The sequence below is a fragment of the Sciurus vulgaris genome (genome assembly GCF_902686455.1).
Source record: "Sciurus vulgaris genome assembly, chromosome: 15".
NCBI classification, from domain to species: domain Eukaryota; kingdom Metazoa; phylum Chordata; class Mammalia; order Rodentia; family Sciuridae; genus Sciurus; species Sciurus vulgaris.
This window is the reverse complement of record NC_136476.1, coordinates 66197017-66219860: the sequence shown is the minus strand read 5'-3', so window position 1 is coordinate 66219860 and position 22844 is coordinate 66197017. Positions and strand designations below refer to the sequence as shown.

General features: G+C 39.0%; 1 protein-coding gene across 1 annotated transcript in view; it reads left to right on the top strand.

The window, feature by feature from the left end:
- The window catches only part of CTNNAL1 (catenin alpha like 1), a 56687-nt gene that overhangs the window by 10675 nt on the left and 23168 nt on the right, over positions 1-22844 (top strand). The window contains exons 2-8 of the mRNA XM_079111978.1: positions 2084-2273; positions 8273-8460; positions 10455-10574; positions 13210-13299; positions 14320-14490; positions 17332-17532; positions 19556-19642. Of these exons, the coding sequence (XP_078968104.1) occupies positions 2084-2273; positions 8273-8460; positions 10455-10574; positions 13210-13299; positions 14320-14490; positions 17332-17532; positions 19556-19642 (1047 nt within the window). The remainder of the gene's footprint in view (positions 1-2083; positions 2274-8272; positions 8461-10454; positions 10575-13209; positions 13300-14319; positions 14491-17331; positions 17533-19555; positions 19643-22844) is intronic.

The window sequence follows — 22844 nt, the reverse complement described above, 5'->3', positions numbered from 1 at the left end:
GGCATCTAGTAGATATTAAAACTATGTTGGAAAACATTGTAGATGTGGAAATTTAGAGAGATTAAGGACATTTTGCTAGATCATTTTGATAATGGCAGAAATAAGATTCAAATCTAGGCCTTTCTCTTCTAAATTATTAATACCTTGACATATAAAGTGCATTGCACATACTAATTTCTTTTCAAAGGATATGAGTGAATTTCTTTCTCTTCTCTTCATTCTCTATTGTAGTCTTTGTTAATATGCCATATAAATAATTTCAAAGTTAAATTCTACATACATTTACTAGTTGGGATCTGTTTCTTCATGTACCTTTCTTTTCTGTTTCCTTTTTTGGTGCTGAGGCTTGAACTCAGGCCCTCATGCATGCTAGAAATATACTCAACCACTGAACATCATCCCAAGTCCTCATACAATGTTCTTTAATAAATATTTTTATATTTATAGTTCAGCTATTAATTTTCTGAATATTTTGAAAGATTTATATTTGTTGCAGTAAGCTGAGCTTGGCATCTTTTTTTTTTTTTTTTTTTTTTTTTAATGTTGGGGCCCGGGAACAAGTGTTACAACCTTGATATTTCATTGACTTTGAGACTGATGCAGCAAAATTTAGAGAGGTAGAAAATAGACTACGCTGGTCATTCTAAGTATTCAGTTAATTCTGTAACCACGTATGACACGTGTACAACTTCATACGACCTATGCACCGAGGTCAGCCATGGAGTGGAACGAGGGGAAGATGGTCGCGCCACCCTCATAGCTGCTCAGGACGTGGCAAAGGAAACTGGACCTGAAGTACTTGGTGTTCTGTGAGTTATGGGAATGTAATGATCTATTCTCTCCTGCTTTTCTCCTAAGATTTTTTGAAAGATCTGGAGAGTTACTGGAACTGTGTGCCCCAGATAATTGCCCTCAGGTGCACTTGGGATTGTAATCAATGCAAGTATTGTCCTGAGGAATGATGCAAGATACTTTGCTGAATGTCCCTGGGTTGAAACATGTAACATTATTGATTTAATCCATTGGGCTAGTCCAATATGCTGGGCTTGATTTTCTTGGTCCTTGTAATATAACTTAAAACAAAATGTTGAGATAAAGTTAAAACTAGTTCAATTAGAGAATGCAAATTAAAACTACACTGAGATTTCATCTCACTCCAGTCAGAATGGCAGTTATCAAGAATACAAATAACAACAAGTGTTAGCAAGGATGTATATTCATACGTTATTGTTGGGGTTGCAAATTGGTTTAAACACTCTGGAAAGCAGTGTGAGATTCCTCAAAAAACTTGGAATGGAACCACCATTCGACCCAGTTATCCCACTCCTTCGTATATATACCCAAAGGATTTAAAATCAGTGTACTATAGTAACGCAGCCACATCAATGTTTATAGCAGAATTCACAATAACTAAACTATGGAACCAACCTAGGTACCCTTTAACAGATGAATGGATAAAGAAAATGTGTTGTATAGACACAATGGACTATTACTCAACCTTAAAGAAGAATGGAATTACAGCATTTGCCAGTAAATGGATGGAATGGGAGACTCTTATGCTTAGTGAAATAAGCCAATCACAGAAAACCAAAGGCCAAATGTTCTCTTTGATGTGCAGATGCTAATACACAATGTGGGAGGTAGGGAAGAACAGAAGTTCTTTGGATTAGACAGAATGGAATGAAAGGAAAGGAAGAGGGATGGGAACAGGAAAGACAGAAAGAACCGGACATGACTTTCCAATATCCATACATGAATACGTGACCAGTGTAACTCCATCAAGGACAACCACAAGAATGGGAAGGTATGCGCCATTGTGTGTATCATGTGTCAGAATACATTCTACTGTCATGTATGACTGAAAGAACAAATAAGAAAGAAAAGCCTGGTCTCAAGCATAAACTTTTAACAACATACCTGTCACAGAAATGATGAATGTTTGAGGAGGTGGACATACTTGTTACCCTGATTTGATCTTTGTATCTATGTCTTGAATTGTTCTGCTCTTTCTCATTTATAAATACAAATAGTATGTCTTGATGAAAAAAAGAATTAAAGCCAGTTGCTTTTATCTTACTTTTAGATCACCACACTTATTAATCATAAAGATAACACCAAAAAGTCTGATAAAACTCTGCAAGCAATTCAGCGTGTAGGACAAGCCGTCAACCTGGCAGTTGGAAGATTTGTCAAAGTTGGTGAAGCAATAGCCAATGAGAACCGGGATTTGAAAGAAGAAATAAGTATTGCCTGTATTGAAGCTAAACAAGCAGGTATGTGGGTATTGATTTTGAAGTCTATTTTTACCAGTTTTATTGCTTTGGCTATGATGACTAACTGCAGTTTTATTTTGCGTAAAGGTGTGTATTGTGCTTGGGTCTTCTGATAATAAACATCGAGGGCATTGAAGGCCTGGCTTAGCTTCCAGGAATATTGAACTTCTTTTGGCTCAAGTTCTAAATCTGAAACACAGGACTCTTTCACTGGTCATGCTGGTGGCGAGCAATCCAAAGTGTGAGGCCTGGGTTTTGCCTTCGAGGACCATGGTAGCCTGCTTCCCGCCATGGAGAAGATATTACATTAGTGGGCGCCCATGCTCTATGGCAGACATTTGTCATGACTTTAGGCCTTGCGTTGTTATAATTCTCTATTGCTGGTGGCCCAGAAGCATTTCAGAACCCGAGGTGTTTTGAGAGTTACAAATAGTTTGGTTTTGTTGAATTATCATTTGTGTCTTCATTTTTCAAGTATCTCCTGAGTGCTGGCAATAGACCGGGCGTTTTTCTAGGCTGTGGGGATATAGCCACTTACAAATCACTCAGAAGTCTGTCCACATGCAGCCTGTGTTCTAATGAGGGAGACGGGCCATGATAAATGAGTAAATACGTCTTCAAAGGGCAACTGGTGGTTCCTGTATAGAGAGTGTATGTTAGGGGGTTTGGTGGTGGAATCGGAGAAGTCAGTTAGAAGGCTGTTGCAGTGGTCCAGGTGATAGATACTGGTGATATAGGTCAGGTGATGATAGACTGGAGGTGGTGCAAGGCAGTAGCATCTGACAATACTGTCAGGTGAAGCCGACAGGGCCTGCTGATGCTTGGATGGGGAGTGTGACACAGGAGGAGTTGTGTATACTGCAAGGTTCAGGGTACGAACAGCTGGATGAATGCTGGCGCCAGGTCCTGCGGTGAGCAACCCTGCGAGGGGAGCAGGTAGCTTTGGAAGGTCTTTAGGGGAAAAGAAGTGAGTGTAATAGGACTAAGTAAATATAGAGGGGCCCATTCTTTTTTTTTTTTTTTTTCTGGAGGGGGGGAGTGGTGCTGGGGATTGAACCCAAGGGCACTCAACCACTGAGCCACATCCCCAGCCCTTTTTATATTTTATTTATGGACAGGGTCTTGCTGAGTTGCTTAGGGCCTCACTAAATTTCTGAGGCTAGCTTTGAACCCTTGATCCTCCTGCCTCAGCCTCCTGAGCTGCTGGCATTACAGGCGTGCATCATGACACCCGGTGAGGGGCAAGTTCTTACGTGGTATATGAATGATGTAATAGAGGCTTCTCTCAGTAATAGGGAGTCATTGAGGAATTTTGAGCCAGATGAAAGAGACTGTGTTAGAAATCTTTTAGATGGTGGAGGAGAAGAATACATGAGGACAGGTTGAGAGAGGTTGCGAATGAAAGCAGGAAGATTAAAATGGAAACATTACAATGAAAACAGCCAGACGAAGACAGCGTAATAGGGTTGTAAAGAGCAGGAAGAGTACACAAATACTCATTAAGGTGGTTGGATTTCTAGAACAAGGTTATTGACTAAAGGAAAGGGACAACTCTGGTTTGACTCTTGGGCTTCTAGCCATTTGCTGGATTAGAGAGTCGGTTTTATGTGGGAAGCAGAAGAGAGACTTATTCTATTCATAATTTATGTTTCCTACTTTAAAAGGATTTGAAATAGCTTACAATAAAAAAATTCAATAAACCCGTGAAAGTGAGAGATGAAAACAAATGTACCAGAAACTTTGGCAAACATGATTATTTTAATTAAGTATGAAATTTATCTTGTACTTCCTGAAAGGCAAAACAAAAATGTGAGAAACAAAGGGTTATATAATTCTTATTGTTTGCTAAAAGGAAACAAACCAGCTTGTGAGAGGAGAGAGAGACTTGTTTCCTGGCACTAAATTATTTTGTGGGCACTTGTAAAAGCCATTCCATAAGAGAGGGGGCAATGCACGGAAAACACAGAGTGGGGCCTTCTAATGAAAGGGTGTCCTGAGCCCTCGTTGGCTTCGTGGTGAGCACAGAGGAGGACAGGAAATGCTGACAAGCACCCCTCGAGTGTAGTTCTCTGCGGGTAAGCCCAGGCAGCGGCCTAAAGGGACTCTTTCAGAAGCCATCAGGTGTCATGGACTCCACATGTCATCTCTTCTTATTTAAGGTGCCCTTTCCTTTCATGGTCACTTTGTGACTCGGGTAAGCGAATGTGACTGGAACCTCCCTACTGTTCTTAATGTGTATGAATTTAAGACTTCTATCACTGAAATGGTTCTGGCCTCGTTAGCACCTATGAACCATTTTCTCCTCTGGACAACTCAACATTCACCTGAGGGGAATAATACAAAGTCGTGATAGAGAACTAGAGCCTGAGAGTCAGACTGCCCATGTGTCCGTCTCTCTCTTCCAAATGCCAGCAGAAAGATTTTGGGCAAGCTACTAACTTTTTTTAGATCTCAATGTTCTCATCTGTAAAATGGGGCTATTAATGGGGAGGTGGTTGTTATACACCTATAATTGCAGCTACTTGGGAGTCTGACGCAGGAGGATCGCAAGTTTGAGGACAGCCTTGACCATTTAACAAGATCCTGTTTCAAAATAATGAAATGAAAAAATAAAATAATAAAATTACATAAAATAATAAAATAAAGACCTGGGATATAGCTCAGTGGTAGAACACTTGCCTAGCATGCACAAGGACCTAGATTCAATCCCCAGTACTGAAAAAAAAAAAAAAAAAATTAAAATGGTGCTATTATTGTTTATAGAGTTATCTTTCTAAAGTGCATATATGCATTTGACACATAGTAACACTCAACAAATATTAGTGGCATTATAATTATTTTTTATTCTTTCACTGTTGAACTCTTACATTGATTTATAATTTATATGGAGGTTTATAATTTAAATGGGGCGTCAATTAATATTCATGTTTGAGTGCCTTTGGATTTTCACTTCAAGACAAAATACTTGTTGCCTCTAGGAAATTAGAAATGACAACCATGAAGCTATAAGATAGCTATAAGAAGCTTTGTGCTTTTTTAGGGAACTAATTTCTGCATAGACTACTCTGAACTCTGAACAATGTTAAGGAAGCATTTGACTGTGTTGGGGAGTTTATCAAATGTTACTATCTCATGTATTTATGAGTTTAACACCTGGGATTCAGTCATTTAAAAAAAACCAAGTGTTAAAATCATGCATATGTGCAAGCTTGTGTGAAACCTTTGGTGGTTGAGATTAACAGGAAAAATTAATATTTTCCAGAGAAACAGAGGAAACATTTTTATTTTTTCAGCTATTGCTGATAGGATACAAACTGATACTTCTCTTCCTGCCCCTTTCTGTGTGCATTTGGGTTTGGTTCTTTTTTGTTTATTTTGCCATAAAACTTTTTAATAAAAACGTTGTATTACTATTACAACAAATTAGCCCAAATGTAGAAGTATAAAGTTGCAAACACGTATCATCTCCCTCAGTTTCTTCTTCTTTTTTGGTACTGGAGACGGAACCCAGGGGTGCTCAACCACTGAACCACATCCCCAGCCTTTTTTCATATTTTATTTTGCAACAGGGTCTTGCTGAGTTGCATGGGGCCTCACTTAGTTACTGAGGCTGATTTTGAACTCACGATCCTCCCACCTTGGCCTCCCGAGCTGCTGGGATTACGGGCGTGCACCACGGTGCCTGGCTCTCCCCCAGTTTCTGAGAGTCAGGAATCCAGGGGTGATTTCTGGTGGGATGGGAGTTCTGGGTTAGTGGTCTCATCAGGTTGCAGTCGGGTTGTCAGTTGGGCCTCAGTTACCTGAAGCTTCACAGGACTGCATGGCTGCTTCTGAGCTCCTCTTGGTCATGGACTGGTTGCACCTGCCTTTTCTCACTGTGCAGGTCTCTTTATGTGAGGGCTGCTTATGACATGACAGCTGGCTGCCCTCAGAGATAGAACAAGATGATTGCCTCCATTTTTTTAATAACCTAACATCAGCAGTGACCAGAACTTTTACCACACCAACCCTGCTTGACCTTGGGAGTACTGGTTGTGAGTACCAGTAGTTGAGGATCCTTGGGCACCATCTTGGAGACTGGCTACCACAGGCTTCGTCTCTTGTTAAAGCTTTGGCCATTGCCATTACAATGTCACGTCTGTATCTGCTGACTAGTCCACATTGGTGGCTTATGTTTTGTGTATTCCTGTCATTTAAAACTCCTGTTTCCTGAAACTGAATTTATCATCTCCTTTCCATGCCCTTCTGATTTCCTTTAAGTGATTAAGGGTCACAACCTTGAAGGCATTTTTCACTCCTCCTTTCCTATTTATCACTAGCCAGGTACTAATTTTATATTTTCTTTTCTTAGTATCTCTTAAATCATCTTTCTATTTCTATGACTGTCATTCCAAAAGTCCTCACCCCTTCCCACCATGATTAAAATGGCAGTCTAGTGTTGAGTCTCTTGTTTCCAGTCCACTTTATGAGCTCCCATCAGACCTGTCTTTCTGAATACTGACTTTGTTTGATACCATTGATTTGTCCATTAAAGTTCTAGTACTGTCACAAGATCCTTAGCCTATTGGCTGAGACATTATTGTGTGTATGGAGTAAAATTGACAGGAGAGTTTTTGTGAAAGTCAATCACTAGATGCACAGGTTTATTTAGAACTTAAAAATTATCTTGAACACTGCAAGATGATAATATATTATTTTAAATATCTTGTTAACTTTAACAGCAAGGAGTTTGGGAGTTCATTATAGGTTTTATCTTTAAGGAGAGCAAACATTTGTGTTATTTTTTGATGAATATTGCTTTATAGAAATGAAATGGAGCTAGACATACTGGTTTATGATGGTCATTCCAGTGACGGGAGGTTAAGGCATAAGGGTTAAGGCTGAGGTAGGAGAATGCAGGTTTGAGGCCATCTTGGGCAACTTAGACCCTGTCTCAGAAAGAAAAAACAAAACAACAGCAACAACAAAACAACCCCAAACAAAATGAATGATGTGGGGGCTGGGGTGTAGCTCAGTGGTAGAACACCCCTGGGTTCAATGCTCATATCACTCAATAAATAGAAACCAAACAATTTGATAAACCACTGAAGATAATTTTTCTTTTTTGGTACTGGGGATTGATGGATCCAGGGTGCTGTACTACTGGTCTACATTCTTAGCCCTTTATTCAAGTCAGAGTCTCACTAAGTTGCTAAGATTGGCCTCCAACTTGGGATCCTTCTGCCTCAGCCTCCCCAAATTGTTATTTTGTTATTAGGAATATGCCACCTCACCTGGCCTATAAGACAATTTTTCTAGAGGTGTGGAAGTTTATCTCTTTGGTAGAGTGATGTGCACTGGGTACCAAAGGAAGTATGAACTCCACCTGCAAGCTTGAGTGAGGGTCAGCCCAGCGCATGAAGTCTCAGGGGAGAGGCCAGAGAAGAAGGCTTTTGCTTTGTTGGCTCTCCCCACCTCAATTCCAGGCTGATGAGCAGACAGACAGTCTTCACTTTTCATTGAAGATGTCACCCAAAAGCCTTGTCTTCCTGCTCTCCCTGGATAACCCTACAAACCTAAGCAACTTCAGGCTGTGGTGATTGGCAGTGGGCCCTTCTCCACCTGCCCCTGGCCCCACTCCATGCCAAGCCCCTGCTTACTATTCTGGATTTGGTTTTTGACTCCTACCACTTATTTTACTTGCAGAGAAGGAGTCTTTTAGTTTGTGTCATTTGCCATACCACTAGAAACAAAAATTCCATTTTTTAAATGGGGTAGAAGCAAAAATTTGTCAGTTGAGTTTGTCACAGTTCTGAAGAATGTGCTGTTATTTTGTTATTAGAAAACTTCATTTGATAATCCCTCCAGTCATCAAGGAGAAACCATTGCTTATTCTTGAACTAAGGATCCAGAGCCAACTTTTCCCCTGTCATGCATGTTATATCCAAGATCAGAAAAAAGTCTGAATTTTTACTTAAGTGACTTGTTCCTAGTTTAACTTCCTCCTCCTCATTTCTTAGGAGAAACAATTGCAGCGCTTACAGATGTAACCAACTTGAATCATCCAGAATCTGATGGCCAGATCATGATTTTTACAGACAAAACAGGAGTTATAAAGGCGGCACGATTACTTCTTTCTTCTGTAACAAAAGTGTTGCTGCTGGCAGACCGAGTAGTCATTAAACAGATAATAGCCTCAAGAAACAAGGTACTTGCTTTTCTGATGTTGCAATATTGTTTAAACGGTGTTTTTCTGGGTTAATTACAGAAAATTTGGCAATACAGGTCGATTATAATCATTAGTAGTACTAATTGTCTATAGTTTAAAAATAGTGTTTCTTCCATCTGTGCCTGTCATTTCTAAGTGATGTATGGAACAGGCCTAAATTTTTGAATGCAAATATTGTATTTCTCTGAAAATCATTGTCTACTTGTTGAGGTTTATTGGCAAAATGTAGTAGTAACCTAGTTGGTAAAAATGCTGAATTCTTAATTTTTTTTCTAAATCAGAAAGTAACAATTTATAAGCTAAGACAAAATTAAGTCATCTGAGACTATAATTATCCACAGTTATATAATTTCTGTATGTAGCATTCCTAAATATTCCACAATAATTACAAAACTCTTCCAGTCTAGAAATCTTATAGAGTCTTAGATGATGGTCATGCTTCTCGATCATCCAGAAACCTGGAGCATGTATGATAATTTCTTTCCCTGAATAATTCCCTAGGCAAGGAGGAGATCAGCCAGCCAGGGAAGGGACTGTCCCAGTATGGTTTGAAGAACCACCTGATGAGTGTTGAGTAAATCAAAAAGTATAATTTTAAAGAGAAAAAGAAATTGGAGAGGTGGATCAGGCAGTGCTAGAGGAACAGAATCAATTTTCTTCTCTTTGAAAGATGGAGGCTCTGTTCAGTGTGGCAATCTGCCTTATCTCTGTTAGTTGCCTGTGCTTCCTGAGCTGCTAGGGCGGCTTAACATGACAAATATCCATCATATCCTCATTAAAAATAAGTAAACACAGTATATCTGTGTTTTCTTAACCTCTCTTGGTCAGACTAAAACTAAATCAGTGCTGTCATTTTAGAAAAAAGTATTCGAAAATATGTTTCACATCTATTTACATTATTTCTTATGTCAAGAAAATGCATTATCTGTGGCTCTACTATAGATTCACACTTCTGTATTTATTCCTGTCTGAAGGTTCTAGACAATAAATTTATTTAACATAGATAATTCTTGATCGATCCAAACTGTTTTCCTGTTCATAAGTCCTAAACTTCCCTTTCTACTCCTCACTCTGCTGATGACCTTCCTTCCACTTTACTGAGATGATTGAGATTGGTCCAGTTCTGGTTCAGTGAACCATACAGCTTCTGTGTGTTGTCTTTTATCCTCACTACCTTCTTGGTTCTCAGATTTGATTACTGTATTGGTCCATTTTCTATCACTCTAACAAAATATCTGAAACTTGGTACTTTATAAAGAAAAGAGGTTTACTTAACTCACACAGTTTTGGAGCTAAAGTTACAAGATCTGCTAGTCCCATTTGTTCAGGCCTTGGTGAGAGCTTCCTGGAGGTTGATAGAAGAATGTGCGAGAGTGATCATAGGCAAGACCAGAAGCCAGAGACCATGGAGGGGTTAGCCTTGTCTTCAAAACAACCCACTCTCAAGGCTTGTGAGGAATGAATTAATCCACCCCCAGGGCAACATCCCCAGGGACCTAACCTCCTTCTACTAAGCCCACCTCTTAAAGGTTCCACCACCTCTTACGTTGGCACTCTGGAAACCATCCTTCCAGCACTGTGGGGGCCACTGGGGGAGCCTGTGGGGGACACACTGAAACCATATTCAAGCTGTAGCAGTGACCACAGTCCATCCACCCCATTCTCACCTTCTCCATTGGCTACATAAATGATCTTTTCTTTGTAAGTCTAGTCATTTAGAAATTTTTTCCTTTTAATTTTTAAATAAGCCCAAGTCTCCTCATCCTCAAACCACATCATTCCCTAAAAGATTGTAACCTTTGAACCAGCTTCTGCTTCTCTAAGCATTTTCTTTCCTCTCTTCTTTTCTAGCTCCTCCTCCTCAGCTTTCCTCTAGAAGTTAGACTTTCTTTTTTTCTTCACTCTCCTCAGCCTGTGACAGTCTCATTCTCTTTTATATCTATTATCTAATAATAAAATATTCTGTTTTGCAGGTTCTTGCAACTATGGAAAGACTAGAGAAAGTTAATAGCTTTCAAGAGTTTGTCCAGATATTCAGTCAGTTTGGAAATGAAATGGTGGAGTTTGCACATTTAACTGGAGACAGACAAAATGTATGTATTTACTATACTTCAAAATCTTCAGATAAAAGCATAATTTTTAGTTTGGATGGAAGCGTGGTCTTAGCAATCACTTGAGCTGGTTTCTTTGCTTATTAAATCTATAACCTTGGTCTTGAAAACCCCTCATAAATAAGTCAGGATATAGTTGACCAGTGTATCCTTATTGGACACAAGTGATGGTTAAATATATCCTCACTAGGGAAACTCATACTTGCTTGCAGTGCCCACCTTGAGAGCGTCTCTTTTATGAAGCTTTCCAATGATGCCCCTACCAGGACTCAGATAAACAAGCAGAACCATCATTCGTTTCTTAGAGTATTTTCTTATATATTCCTGTTTTTCTTAGCACATTAGGTTAATAGTAATAACCCATGCCATTGTTTGTTTGCACTGGCTCTGTTATGTGCTTGGTACTTAATATACACGATCCCATTTAATTCTCCTTATGAGGTGTGTGTCACTATTACTGTCTCACACATGAGGGAACTGAACCTGAGATGATAGTGCTTTCCCAGGGTCACTCTGCTGCCAGACGAACTCAGCTTAGTCTGATTCTACAGCCTGTCGTTTTCAAACTACAACACAATATTGGTTTTTCATGGATCTGTTCCGCAATTCAGACCATGATCACCTGAATTTAGGCACGTGGAAGCCCATATCACTTTCAGAATTGGCTTTTCCTTGTTGGGGAATTTGTGCATCTGTCAGCGAATTCTTGAGATGCTTCTAGGAATAGCCACATAAGTTACTCCCTTAGTTTTGGATGTGAACTTTCCTGGTTGCAGCTTGAGTTGGGAGCTGGGTAATGGCTTGGAAAGAGCAGCCTGGATAAGGTTAGTCTCTAATCAAGCTCTCTGTAGGCGCCTTATTGTTTCATTTTCTACTCTGCCATCAATGTTTTTATGAAATAATTTTTTTCTTTTCCTTCTTTTTTTCTCTCTTCATCTTCTTCATTCTTCTTTTCTCCTATAAAATTATTAGTCTGTTATAATACTTATATATTATCTTACATTTTCTTGATGCAAGCATGGTGTGATTTTTAGGTTTCAAAGCCACCTCCCTTCAGTTATGCTTTCTGCTGGATCCTCTTTGGCCTCTGGACATAAATGGAAAACTTTCACCATTATTTTGATTTATAGTTAAAAATTTGGTATGGAGAATATGTATTTTTTCCCAAGTCTAGTAAGAATCTGGTCCATTGTTTTAAAAGTGTTGTATGCTTTTGCTGAAGAAGTATTTGTTTTGGAAATTTAACTCCTCAGATGTGGAACCCCTGAAACTTACTAGCAGCCGTTTTGGCATCTTTGTGATTGGTGAGTGTTCTCTCTGGGTCACTTTCATGGAATATGCATCCAGGGTTCAAATGCTTTCTCCTTTAGTATAGTCAGGATAAGCTGAAAACAGATGTTGGTCAGATTCAGTCATTCAATTCACTTAACAGGTATTTATTATCTGCTTATTCTGAAACAGGATTTAGTTTAGGTATTGGGGATACAACAGTAAATAAAAGAGATTTAAAAAAAAACCTCTTCCCTCATGGAGCTTACATTTTATTTTTTGTTTTTGTTACCAAAAAATTAATGTTTATTAAAGTTAATTATTTTTCCCCTGTATTTTTTTATTGGTGCATTATAGTTGTACATAATGATGGGATTTGTTGTTACATATTCATATATGCACACAGTATAACAATAGAATTTGGCCAACATCACTCTCCGATACTTCTCCTTTCTCTTCCTTCCTCCTTCCCCTCACCCTTTTCCTCTATGGATCTCCCTTTGATTTTCATGAAATCTACCCCCGCAACTTTCTTTTCCCTTTTCCTCTCTAGCTTCCACCTGTGAGAGAAAACATATAACCCTTGACCTTCTGAGTTTGGCTTATTTTGCTTAACATAATTGCCTCAAGTTCCATCCATTTTCCTGCAAATTATATAATTTCCTTTTTCTTTTGACTGAATAAAACTCTGTTGTGTATGTATGTATTTATACACACACACACACACACACACACACACACACACACCGCTTTTTCTATATCCATTCATCTGTTGATGGACACCTAGGCTGGTTCCATAGTTTAACTATTGTGACTTGTGCTGATATAAACATGGGTCTGCCTGTATTGCTATAGTAGGGTGACTTTAATTCTTTAGGATAAATACCAAGGAGTGGTATAACTAGGTCACATGGTGGTTCCATGCCTGATCTTTCGAGGAACCTCCATAGTGATTTCCACAGTGGTTGTACCAATTTATAGTCCCACCAACAGTGTAAAAGTGTTCCTTTTTATCCACATCCTCTCCAGTATTTATTATTATTTTTGGAGCTTACATTTTACTGGGGATAGGAAGAGATAGTGAACAAAAATTGACAGCTGGTAACTAAAACCTTGGAGAGTGGAACTGTGGATGGGGTGGGGGCGGGGACTGCTGTGTTTAGGTGGGGACACCAACAGTTCGTAAAACTTTGTCCTGGATTCTTCTTCTTTTCTTTCTTTGTTTCCTTTTTTCTTTTTCCACCTAACAGTGTTACTGAATTTTTGAGTAATGTTGAGTAAATGACTTTTCAGAAATTGGACTGTTTTTATGATCTTGGATGGTTCAGTGCTTTAATTTCATTTTTAGGATTTGAAAGATGAAAAGAAAAAGGCAAAAATGGCAGCAGCGAGGGCAGTTCTAGAAAAGTGTACAATGATGCTTCTCACAGCTTCAAAGGTAAGAAGGTTTTTGTTTTCCTCTGTTATAACTTATAATCAGTAAAAAATCCATTAAGTATATCTGATTTACCTATTTCATTCTCTCATAAAGATTAAAGTGGTGACTTAGAAACTAGGCCTGGAAGCGTCAAATCTGTTATTTGCAAGAACGCTAACTTCTGCTCCAGCTCCTAACAGTAGTTAATCTGCGAGTGAGCTGTGACCCAGCAGCTGGGCAGAGAGGTGAGCAGGTGCTGTGAGTCAGAGCTTGCTCCCTGCAGGGTTGCTGTCTGCTGTGGAGCCAGCACACGTGCTGCCGGGCAAGTTAGGATTGGTTAAGTAACAGTGCAGCATGAATCAGCCCTTAGTTTGTTTATTCTGTAAATTCATACCTCTAATTCCTTTATCTCCTTTTTACAAAATTAACAATCAGGAGATTGTATTTCCAAATAGCAGTTGGCCCGCAATTTGGTGCAATTCAAGAATGAACTAGTAGGCGTCTCATTACAGTTTGTCTAGCACCCCTCTCTGCTGAGAGTAGTTACTCTGTGCTGGAATCAGCCAGGCCACAAAAACAGAGACCTCACGGAGCCGCTCCAGAAAGCTCTATGCATATTTAGGCCCTTAAGCAGTTTTTCAAAATACATCATTTTTTAAAAGCCCAAGTTGTAGCTCCAGTCATAGATCATCTTGTTTTTTTTTTTTTTTTTTCTTCATTCTTTTCCAGTTTTTGCATGTGTAAGGCAACATTTTAAATAGTTTTAATCATAGTGAAGAAATAGTTTTATTTCCCCCAAAAAACCTTAGGTGAGCTTATCGTTGAAGTGTACAGATACAGTTTTGCACTCTGCATTTTTCACTTAACCTTGCTATCGCTTTTTGCTCATCCTGCTTCCACCCTAGTGAGGAGAGGCAGCTGGGGGAGCCAGGGACCCAGGAGACTTGGGTAAAGAACCATTTTTATTAGCATGACATGTTCTCTGTAAGATTTTGTGTGCTAAGAATGGGTCACATATTAAAATTTTCTATTGTTTTGAAGACGTGTCTCAGGCATCCCAACTGCGAATCAGCTCATAAAAACAAAGAAGGAGTGTTTGACCGAATGAAAGTGGCATTGGATAAAGTTGTTGAAATTGTGACTGACTGTAAACCAAATGGAGAGTCTGATATTTCATCTATCAGTATTTTTACTGGAATTAAAGAATTCAAGGTCAGAATAAAGAAATTATATTTTGATTTTTCCTTGCATTTGAATGGAGCGTTGTTATGTATAGTGCCATATTTTATGTAAAAATTCACAGTGATGATTCACAAAAAAAGATATATCTCTTTAAAGCAGCGTCATTATATACAAACCTAATGTTCAGTAACATTTGGCTTAGTGTTACATTTATAAAAGACAGTGGTCTTTGCTTCTAGTACTTACTCTAGACCTGTTGAGTTGTATTGTGTAGTCATAGCCTCCTGTTTAGAAGGATGATCCTGTCCCCTTTTTTTGAGCAGTACCATACATACATCCATGGGTGATGACAGTCCAGCAAATCATTTCTGCTAGGACCCTGCTCATCCTTGTGCCATAAGGCTGATATTTGAGATTGCAATATTATAATAGCATTAATAATTAAAATTTAAAGTAAACAATAATACTAACAGTTACTGAGTCCTGACTCTGCCAGTCCTGGTCTGAGTGCTGTAAAAGTGTGAACATATAGTCTGCACAGGAACAGTCGTCATTGTCCCCATTGTATGACTGAGGATACTGAGACACACAAATGAGATTACCTTGCTAGCTAGAAGGTACCAGAGTTGGGATTTGAAGCTAGGCAGTGTGGCTCCAGGCAGTCTGACTTCTCCTGGAGTCGAAAGATGGAGAAGGTATTCTCTGGATATGGGCAGTGTCTGAGTCAGGAGGGCCCCAGGGACACATCTAGTACAGTGCTCTCACTTAGCAGATGCAGAAACCAAGGCTGTCCAGTATGTTGAGGGTTACCTCACCTCTCGTAAACTGGGCTAGGACAGGAATGGTGTTCTTTCTAGCTTACTGTACTTAAAATTGTGTGAAGATCTAAATAGGACCATACAGTAAAGAAAGTAGTAGAACATTTCATTTTAGGGGCCATGTTCTTAATAAATACTGTATTCAATCCCCTATTCCCTTTTGGGTGGATATATTTATGCCCTCCTGCCTTTTTTTTTTTTTTTTTTTTTAAGGAAGAAAGCTGATGAATTGTAAAGAAGGGAAGTGGGAGCCTTCTGCAGGTCCTAGGGCTCTCTAGTCCTCACGTTTGACCTTTCAGCTAATGCCTCTGGGGTTCTTTCTTTCTCTGATGCCAGTCCCACTCCTGCATCTCTTCCTAAGGGACAGAAGCTGCAAAGACATCATTCTCTTAGAAATGTTGCCAAATCTAAGAGATTAGTTTTCTAATTCCCTCTTTTATAAGTACTGAGGGAGGAGATCTGTTGCCAAGTGTCAAAGGCTAACTAGGGAGTGGGGATTAGAAGCAGGTCTTCCATGCCTTCTTCATTTCCAGTTCCAGGGTAAGCAGGATAAGCAGGGTAAGCTCAGCCTGGGTCTGCTGCTGCCACTCTTGCTGCTGACCCTTCCAGGATCAGGTACTTCAGAGGGCAGAGCAGTAAGAATAGGCTCAGTCTCAATGTCAGTGGCTTCCCTTTGGTATCTTCTTTTTCTTTTCTTTTGATGGGGAATATAATCTGTAGAGGGAAATTGGATACCTTTCTGTATTCAGTATTATAGGTAAGTAGGCAAATCTTATGGAAACATAAATGACTAGCCTTTAGAAAGTTCCACCAAACTCTACTAAGTTGCTGTCTAAAAACACATACAAGTTTTCTCTAAAAGGAAAGTAAAAACCTTATTATAAATGATGTGAGGTCAATATGACTAAATTTTATGTTTTAATTAGTTAAGTTCTTTAAATTCAGATGTTCACAGTTGGTTCCATACCTCACTAATGTTCTTTCTTAGCTTTAAAAAAAAAAAAAAATCCTATATACCTAGGATGGCGTGATTATTGAATATCCCCTTGACTTTTCCAAACTTTGATTTTTTTCATGGTTCATCTTAAAATGGATCATATGTAGGATTAACTTGCAATATTTGCGACAGGACTTTAAAGTGCATAGCAAATGTAAGCATCCTTATCAGCATGTTCATCATCACCACAGTCATGATTATCACTACTTTTTTCCTGGTGGCCCAAGTTGTCTCTGTGACATATTTCATGGACTAGAAGTTAAAGCTGAAGTGATATAGTGTGGCTTCGAAGGCTAAGAGAAAGAAGATTGCACAAATGAGCATGTGTTCACAGTCAAGCAACTCTGGACATAGAATGGCTGAAGTTTTGGGGGCTTGGGAGATGAGATAGCCTATTAGAGAGGTTTGTAAAGACAAGACCACAGAGGATTTTGTGCTATATCATAGAAGTTTGGGCTTGATTTCTTTGATGTTGAGGAGCTAATTATAGGTTATGTGGCAATAGAGGGCTTATGTTTTGGAAAGATTATGCAGCGCCTCTGAAGAGGGTCAGTGAGGTGCTTATTGGGGACATAAAATGAATTGTAGGGAGACCAGTTATGTGACTAGGAAAGTTTTTTGATGAATTAGTAAAGGAAAAATTGGTGTCTCTTCCAGTCCCTCTCACCCTCCACACCTATCCCCCGGGCTCAGAACATATTCACGTTTGGGTGTAGCATGTCTTCTGGGACTTTGCTTGCTTAGGCATTTTCTCAGATGCAAATCCTTTACCCGGAGGCTGGTTCATTTTTCCTGCCAGTTGCTATGTGATGATGCTCTTTCTGTCGTAGTAGTCACTGATCTCCCGGGAATGTCATTGTATTAACTACTCTAGGAATGAGGCTATGCATGGTCCCTGATGACTCTTGAACAAGGTGTTCTCCTGGGGTCATGAAAAATATAGTTATCATTGGAGGCTCTATTTCCCCTCAGCTGGGAAATAATTGATAGTGTTTAGCCCATTGCAATCAGCTGGGAATATTGACTCACATGAATGTATGTCCTTTTTATTCTCAGATGAATATTGAAGCTGTACGGGAGAACCCTTATTTTCAGTCCAAAGAGAACCTTTCTGCAACATTGGAAGTCATCTTGGAGCGTACGGAGGACTTCACTGATTCTGCTTACACCAGCCATGAGCACAGGGAACGCATCTTGGAACTGTCAACTCAGGCGAGAATGGAACTGCAGCAGTTCGTTTCTGTGTGGATTCAAGCTGTAAGCACTTTTTTCCCCTCAAAGTAAATCGGATATCATAGCTTTTCACTAATGTTTTGGGACGTGTGGAGGCTAACATAATCACCAGGAAGATGAATTTGGTGAACATGAAATCAAGATGTCTCATCTCTTTCTCCCTCCTAGTCAGCCACAATGTCCTTCCCGCCCAGCATTCACAGGATGTGGCATTTTCCAGGCCAGTCTGGACTCTGCTGCCATCACCATGTTTAGTTTGCCCTGTTGTCTCCACTCTTCCACCAAACTCACCTCTGCACAATTCCTCCCCAGAATGCTTCTTCAGAGTGAAGCACAGAGGGGTAGATTCCTACCTAGAGGTTCTTGGTATGTGACTCTTACTGCTGGAGCCCTGCAGATATGTACAGTTCTTAACTCTGAGGACAGCTGATTGATAGACACAGGGCTGCAGAACATTTACTGAGGTTTAGATGCAATGAAGACAAGGGTAGACCCATCTAGCAGGTAAAGATCTTTCATTCTTGGACAGAGTCCTGGTCCAAATCCATTGGCAACTGCTTAGTGGACCTCAAATAGGCTGTTAGTGTGCTTAAAACACGGGCGGCTATTTGGACAGGACTGGTAAAGACAGCAGCAAGGGTGCTCCCTGTCTCTCATAGCAGTAGATTACAAAATGGACAGACAGAGGCCTAAGACATGTTGCTGGCACTGTTTATTCATTTCTTAGACCTAGGCTATGTCACAAAAGTATTTCACATGGCATATAACACACAGCAGAAATAGAACAAATAGAGTCATGAACAAAAGCTTTGGCAGTAAGGGTGAAGGAGGGGGAATATGGTTGAGATCATGAAAAATGAAGCAGCTGTCTATTTTCTGGGAACTAGATTGATTTATAAATGAAGAGTAGACACAAATCACAGATTTCTCAGGTATTTTGTTGGTATCACCCAGTGCAAATGCTCATTAAAGGGGAATTAAAGAGTAGAGTGGTATAAGAGATTCAAGCCATGTTTTGTATTTAGTTTGAATTATCTATGTGATATTTAACACTGTAGATTGCTGCTAAATTTTAAGCTAAACATTATAAAGAACTTCTTGTGTTGAAATTAGAAACCTGATGCTATCAATTCTTAAATTTGCAATTAACACCCTTCACATATTTCACAAGCACTGAGAGCTCTGATTCTGCACCAGATATACCTTTTTTTTTTTTTAAAGTAGTTGTTATTTAGAGTATTTTATATGCTAAGAACCAGAAATTGAAAGAATAATTAGATAGGATTGTTGCCTATAATGATTTTGGGATATTGAAAAAATGTGGAAAAGGGTGGGACAAGGACCCTCTCCCCCCCAAAAATTTGTAAGTATCCTAAGTGAAGGTGTAGATCATGTGTTGAGAGGGTTTGAAGCAGGTTGAGTTTATACTTAGTAAGAGGAATCAAGAAGCCTACAGGAAGGTGTTGACATTTGACTTTGATTTACATGTTTAAAGAACTGAATGCCTCAGACCTGGCATGTGCTCCGCCAGGTATTGTGGATTCACTGGTGATTCCAGCCTTTGTGGAACTTATGAAGATAGCCTTTGAACCAACAAATAAAAATTTAAAAAGAAATACAGAATTGGGAACTGGAATGATTTCTTGGAGAACATTTAGAGTGGGTTTGGAAAAGGTTCTTATTTAGATTTAGCCTGAGAAACCTCTCTGAGAAAGTGACATTTATGTAAGATCTTATAGGACTTTGATTTTCAATGAGGTTAAGAGTGAAGGGGATGAACATTATAAATAGAAAATAAAAGAGATTAGTTTCAGATGTAAGTTTATTAAAGAAAATGAGTTTTTAAGAATTCACCTGTTTACAGTTAGTGTGGACAAACAATTAAAATTCTATTTTTCATTCTAACCTTAAGCAGGTAAATTTTAACAATATACTTTTATTAGCCTTAAAAAAAGAATTTATTATAATTTATAATTCAAATGAAATTTGAATAATGGATTTAAAAGATGACATAGCATTATGTATATTTTTCTTTTAAACTTTTTAGCAAAGCAACAAAACAAAAAGCATTGCTGAAGAACTTGAACTCATGGTTTTGAAAATCAGTCACAGTCTCAATGAACTTAAGAAAGAAGTAAGTATGGTTTGAAATTTAGCCTCTTTTTCTCTTTGTTAATTTTTTTTTTTTTACAGACTACATTTTGATTCATTGTATACAAATGGGGTACATCTTTCATTTCTATGGTTGTGCATGGTGTAGATTCATACCATTTGTGTAATTATACATGTACATAATGATGTCTGTCTCATTCCACCATCTTTCATACACTGTTAATTTTCATTATGAATGAAATGCATGTGTATTAATGTGACCTTGTGTCTGTAGTGGCTGCAATTTTTCCCTTTGACCTAGTTTGAAGCCACCATTTTTAGTGCCATCATTCTCAAAACTTGCACATGAACACTAATAGCAACTTCATTTATGATGGCCCCAAACTGGAAGTATCCTAAATTTCCTCAACAGGGGAACTAGCAAATGACTTTTTTTTATAACTCTCCCAAATAGTATTTAGCAACATAAAGGAATAGTACTGATATATGGATGAATCACTAAAAGACTACACTGAAGGAAAGAAACCAGGCACAAAACTGTGTGTGTGTGTGTGTGTGTGTGTGTGTTTACATTGAGAAAAAAATTCTAGACAAGGCAAAGCTGATTTTTAATGACAGAAATCAGATTAGTGGCTGCCGGAAGTCAGAAACCGAGGGATGTATGCCAGATACAGTGGTACATGATTGATCCCAGCATTTTGGGAGGTGAGGCAGGAAGATCTCAAGTTTAAAATCAGCCTTGGCAACTTAGTAGACCCTGTCTCAAAGTTAAAAAATAATTAAGAAATATAAAGACCAGGGGATGTAGTAGCTCCGTGGTTAAGTGCCCCTGTACTGAAATTCCAGTCCTGCAAAAAAAAAAAAAGAAAAAGAAAAAAGAAACTGGGGGATATTTACTACAAAGGGGCATAGGAGGCCTCTTTGGAGTAATGAACTGTTTCAAATATTGATTCTAGCGAGGTTATATGGCTTACGTGTTTGCAAAACTCATAAAACTGTACCTTTAAGTTGGATGCATTTTGTTGAATTTAAATTAAATCTCACTAGAGATTTCCCTGTTCTGAAATGAACACATGATCATCTCATGACTTACTGGGCTGCTCAGGCCATTGAAAGTCCTATAGTTACTCAGAGACAGGAATTTGTTCACAAACTACCTCTGGATTATCTGTTTTGTAAGTAGTGTTTTAGGCAAAATTCTGCCCTCTTGTGCATGCTATCTACTGTTTTCCTTCTAGAACAGCACAGTTGGCCAGTTGCAATGAAGCCTGTGTGGCCAGGAAAGCCTTAAATATTTACTATCTGCCTATTTATAGAAAATGTGTGCCGATCCTTACTTTCAGTTTTTAAATACAAATCTTTGCTCAGAAATCAGAAGGTTCACTCCAATATTTTAATCAGCATTCCAGTCTTCATTCAGTTGTAGGACTTTCTGGTGTTCCCCAGGGCCTACCAGAGCTTTTGGGAGAGATGGGGTCTCTTCTCTTTTCCACTCCCCTCATCCTCCACAGTGTAGCTGCTGTTACTGGTTTTTGCCAGGTAGTGGCACAAGGAGAGAAAAGAGAAGTGGGGGTGGAAAGATCTTAGGTCTAGTGCCCTTGTAAGATGACTTTGGCCTCAGTAGACCCTCGAAGCAGACTGTCTTTCGTACGATGCCTGTGTGTATCCCTCAGAGGCTTTCCTGTTGTCTCTCCCCCTCAACACTACAACTGCCATGTCCTGTTACTCTCTCCACTTGGAGGGGTGCTTGGAGGAGCCTCATCATAAGCACCGATCAGCTCCCCAGAGAGATCCTCCTCATAAAAACCTCTCACTTATCTCTATTTTCATAATCCTTTTATGTTTTTTGAAGTGCGTCAAAGGCTTAAGAGAATGAAATTGGATTCTGGATGTTTCTTTGGTAAATTATATGCATGATGATCTGTTTCACATCTTAGCTCGGTTCTGACCGCTCTGTTGAAACCTCCATTCAAACACCCCATTGAACATAGCAAGGCCATGGTTTTCTATGCCTTAAAAAAAAGCCTCCCTATATTATTTCAGCCTCTTCAATTTTAGCTAAACTGTTGTTGAAATCCTGAACTTTTAGTACAGTGCGAAACCCTTTGGTGATAGACTGAGGGACTTTTCACAGTTTTCATTTTCTTAGCTCTTAGATGGATATAACCACATCAACCTTGAAGAATTCTTTTAAGGATTAAGGGAGCTGAAGTTTATAAAGCTGCTTTCAGGACATGGCACAGAGCACATGTGCCCTTTTTTCTTCCTTTATGGTTGTTAATGACTTGTCTCCAGAACCGTTTGTAAGAGTTATGTGACCTTGGCAAGGAACTCAATCTCTCTTGCCCTATTTCAGTCTACAAAATAAAGGGTTGGCATTAGATATTCTCTAAAGCCCTGCTGGTTAAACAAAATCTTGTGCAATTCTTATATGACTTTAGTTTTCAAAGGAAAGAGAATTTTAATGTCTTTGTTTCTGGCTTTAATTATTCTCACTTGGTTTCTTGAATGCAGACAATCCTATTGTTAATTTCATAGAAAGTCTTGTAATTTGAATTGGCATTGATTATTTCCAGGAAACAAGAACTTGTTTCATTTAAAAAAGCTTAATTCGAAGTCAAATTTTCTTTAGAACAATATTTTTATTAAAAACGATCAGGACAACCCCAAAATCACCTATTATATCATTTTTTAAAATGCAGGATAAGAAAACATTTTTGGAGTTAATAGGGTCCAAAGATACCCACATAGTGAGCCAGGCTTAAAATCCATTCCACCCAAAGACAATTATTGCCTTAGGGTTTTGGTTACCTTTTTATGTGTTATTTTGGCTGGGACCCAGTTTGTTCTCAGAGTAGAGAATAAAGTTCTGGAGAGCAACCGTCATAGGCTGTACCCCACTGAGAGCGGGGACTGGGTCCTACTTGTCATGGACGACCAGCCTCTCTAGTGCAGTGCCTGCCACAACGTGGGTATTTAATAACATTTCACTGAATATCTACTTGACTGAATCTCACACTGATAATTCTTTAAAAGTATGCTAAAAGGCTTCTTCATGATCATGAGCTGCCATTTGGTCTTCCCTCTTAGCACTATGAATACCATACTTTCAATACTATGGATTCCTCACTAGCTGCAAGAGTAGTAGAAATATTGTTACCTTAGAGAGAAGCTGTGTGGGAAAGAGCTGGTGGGTAATAGGATGAAAGCGCAGCAGCTGCTCT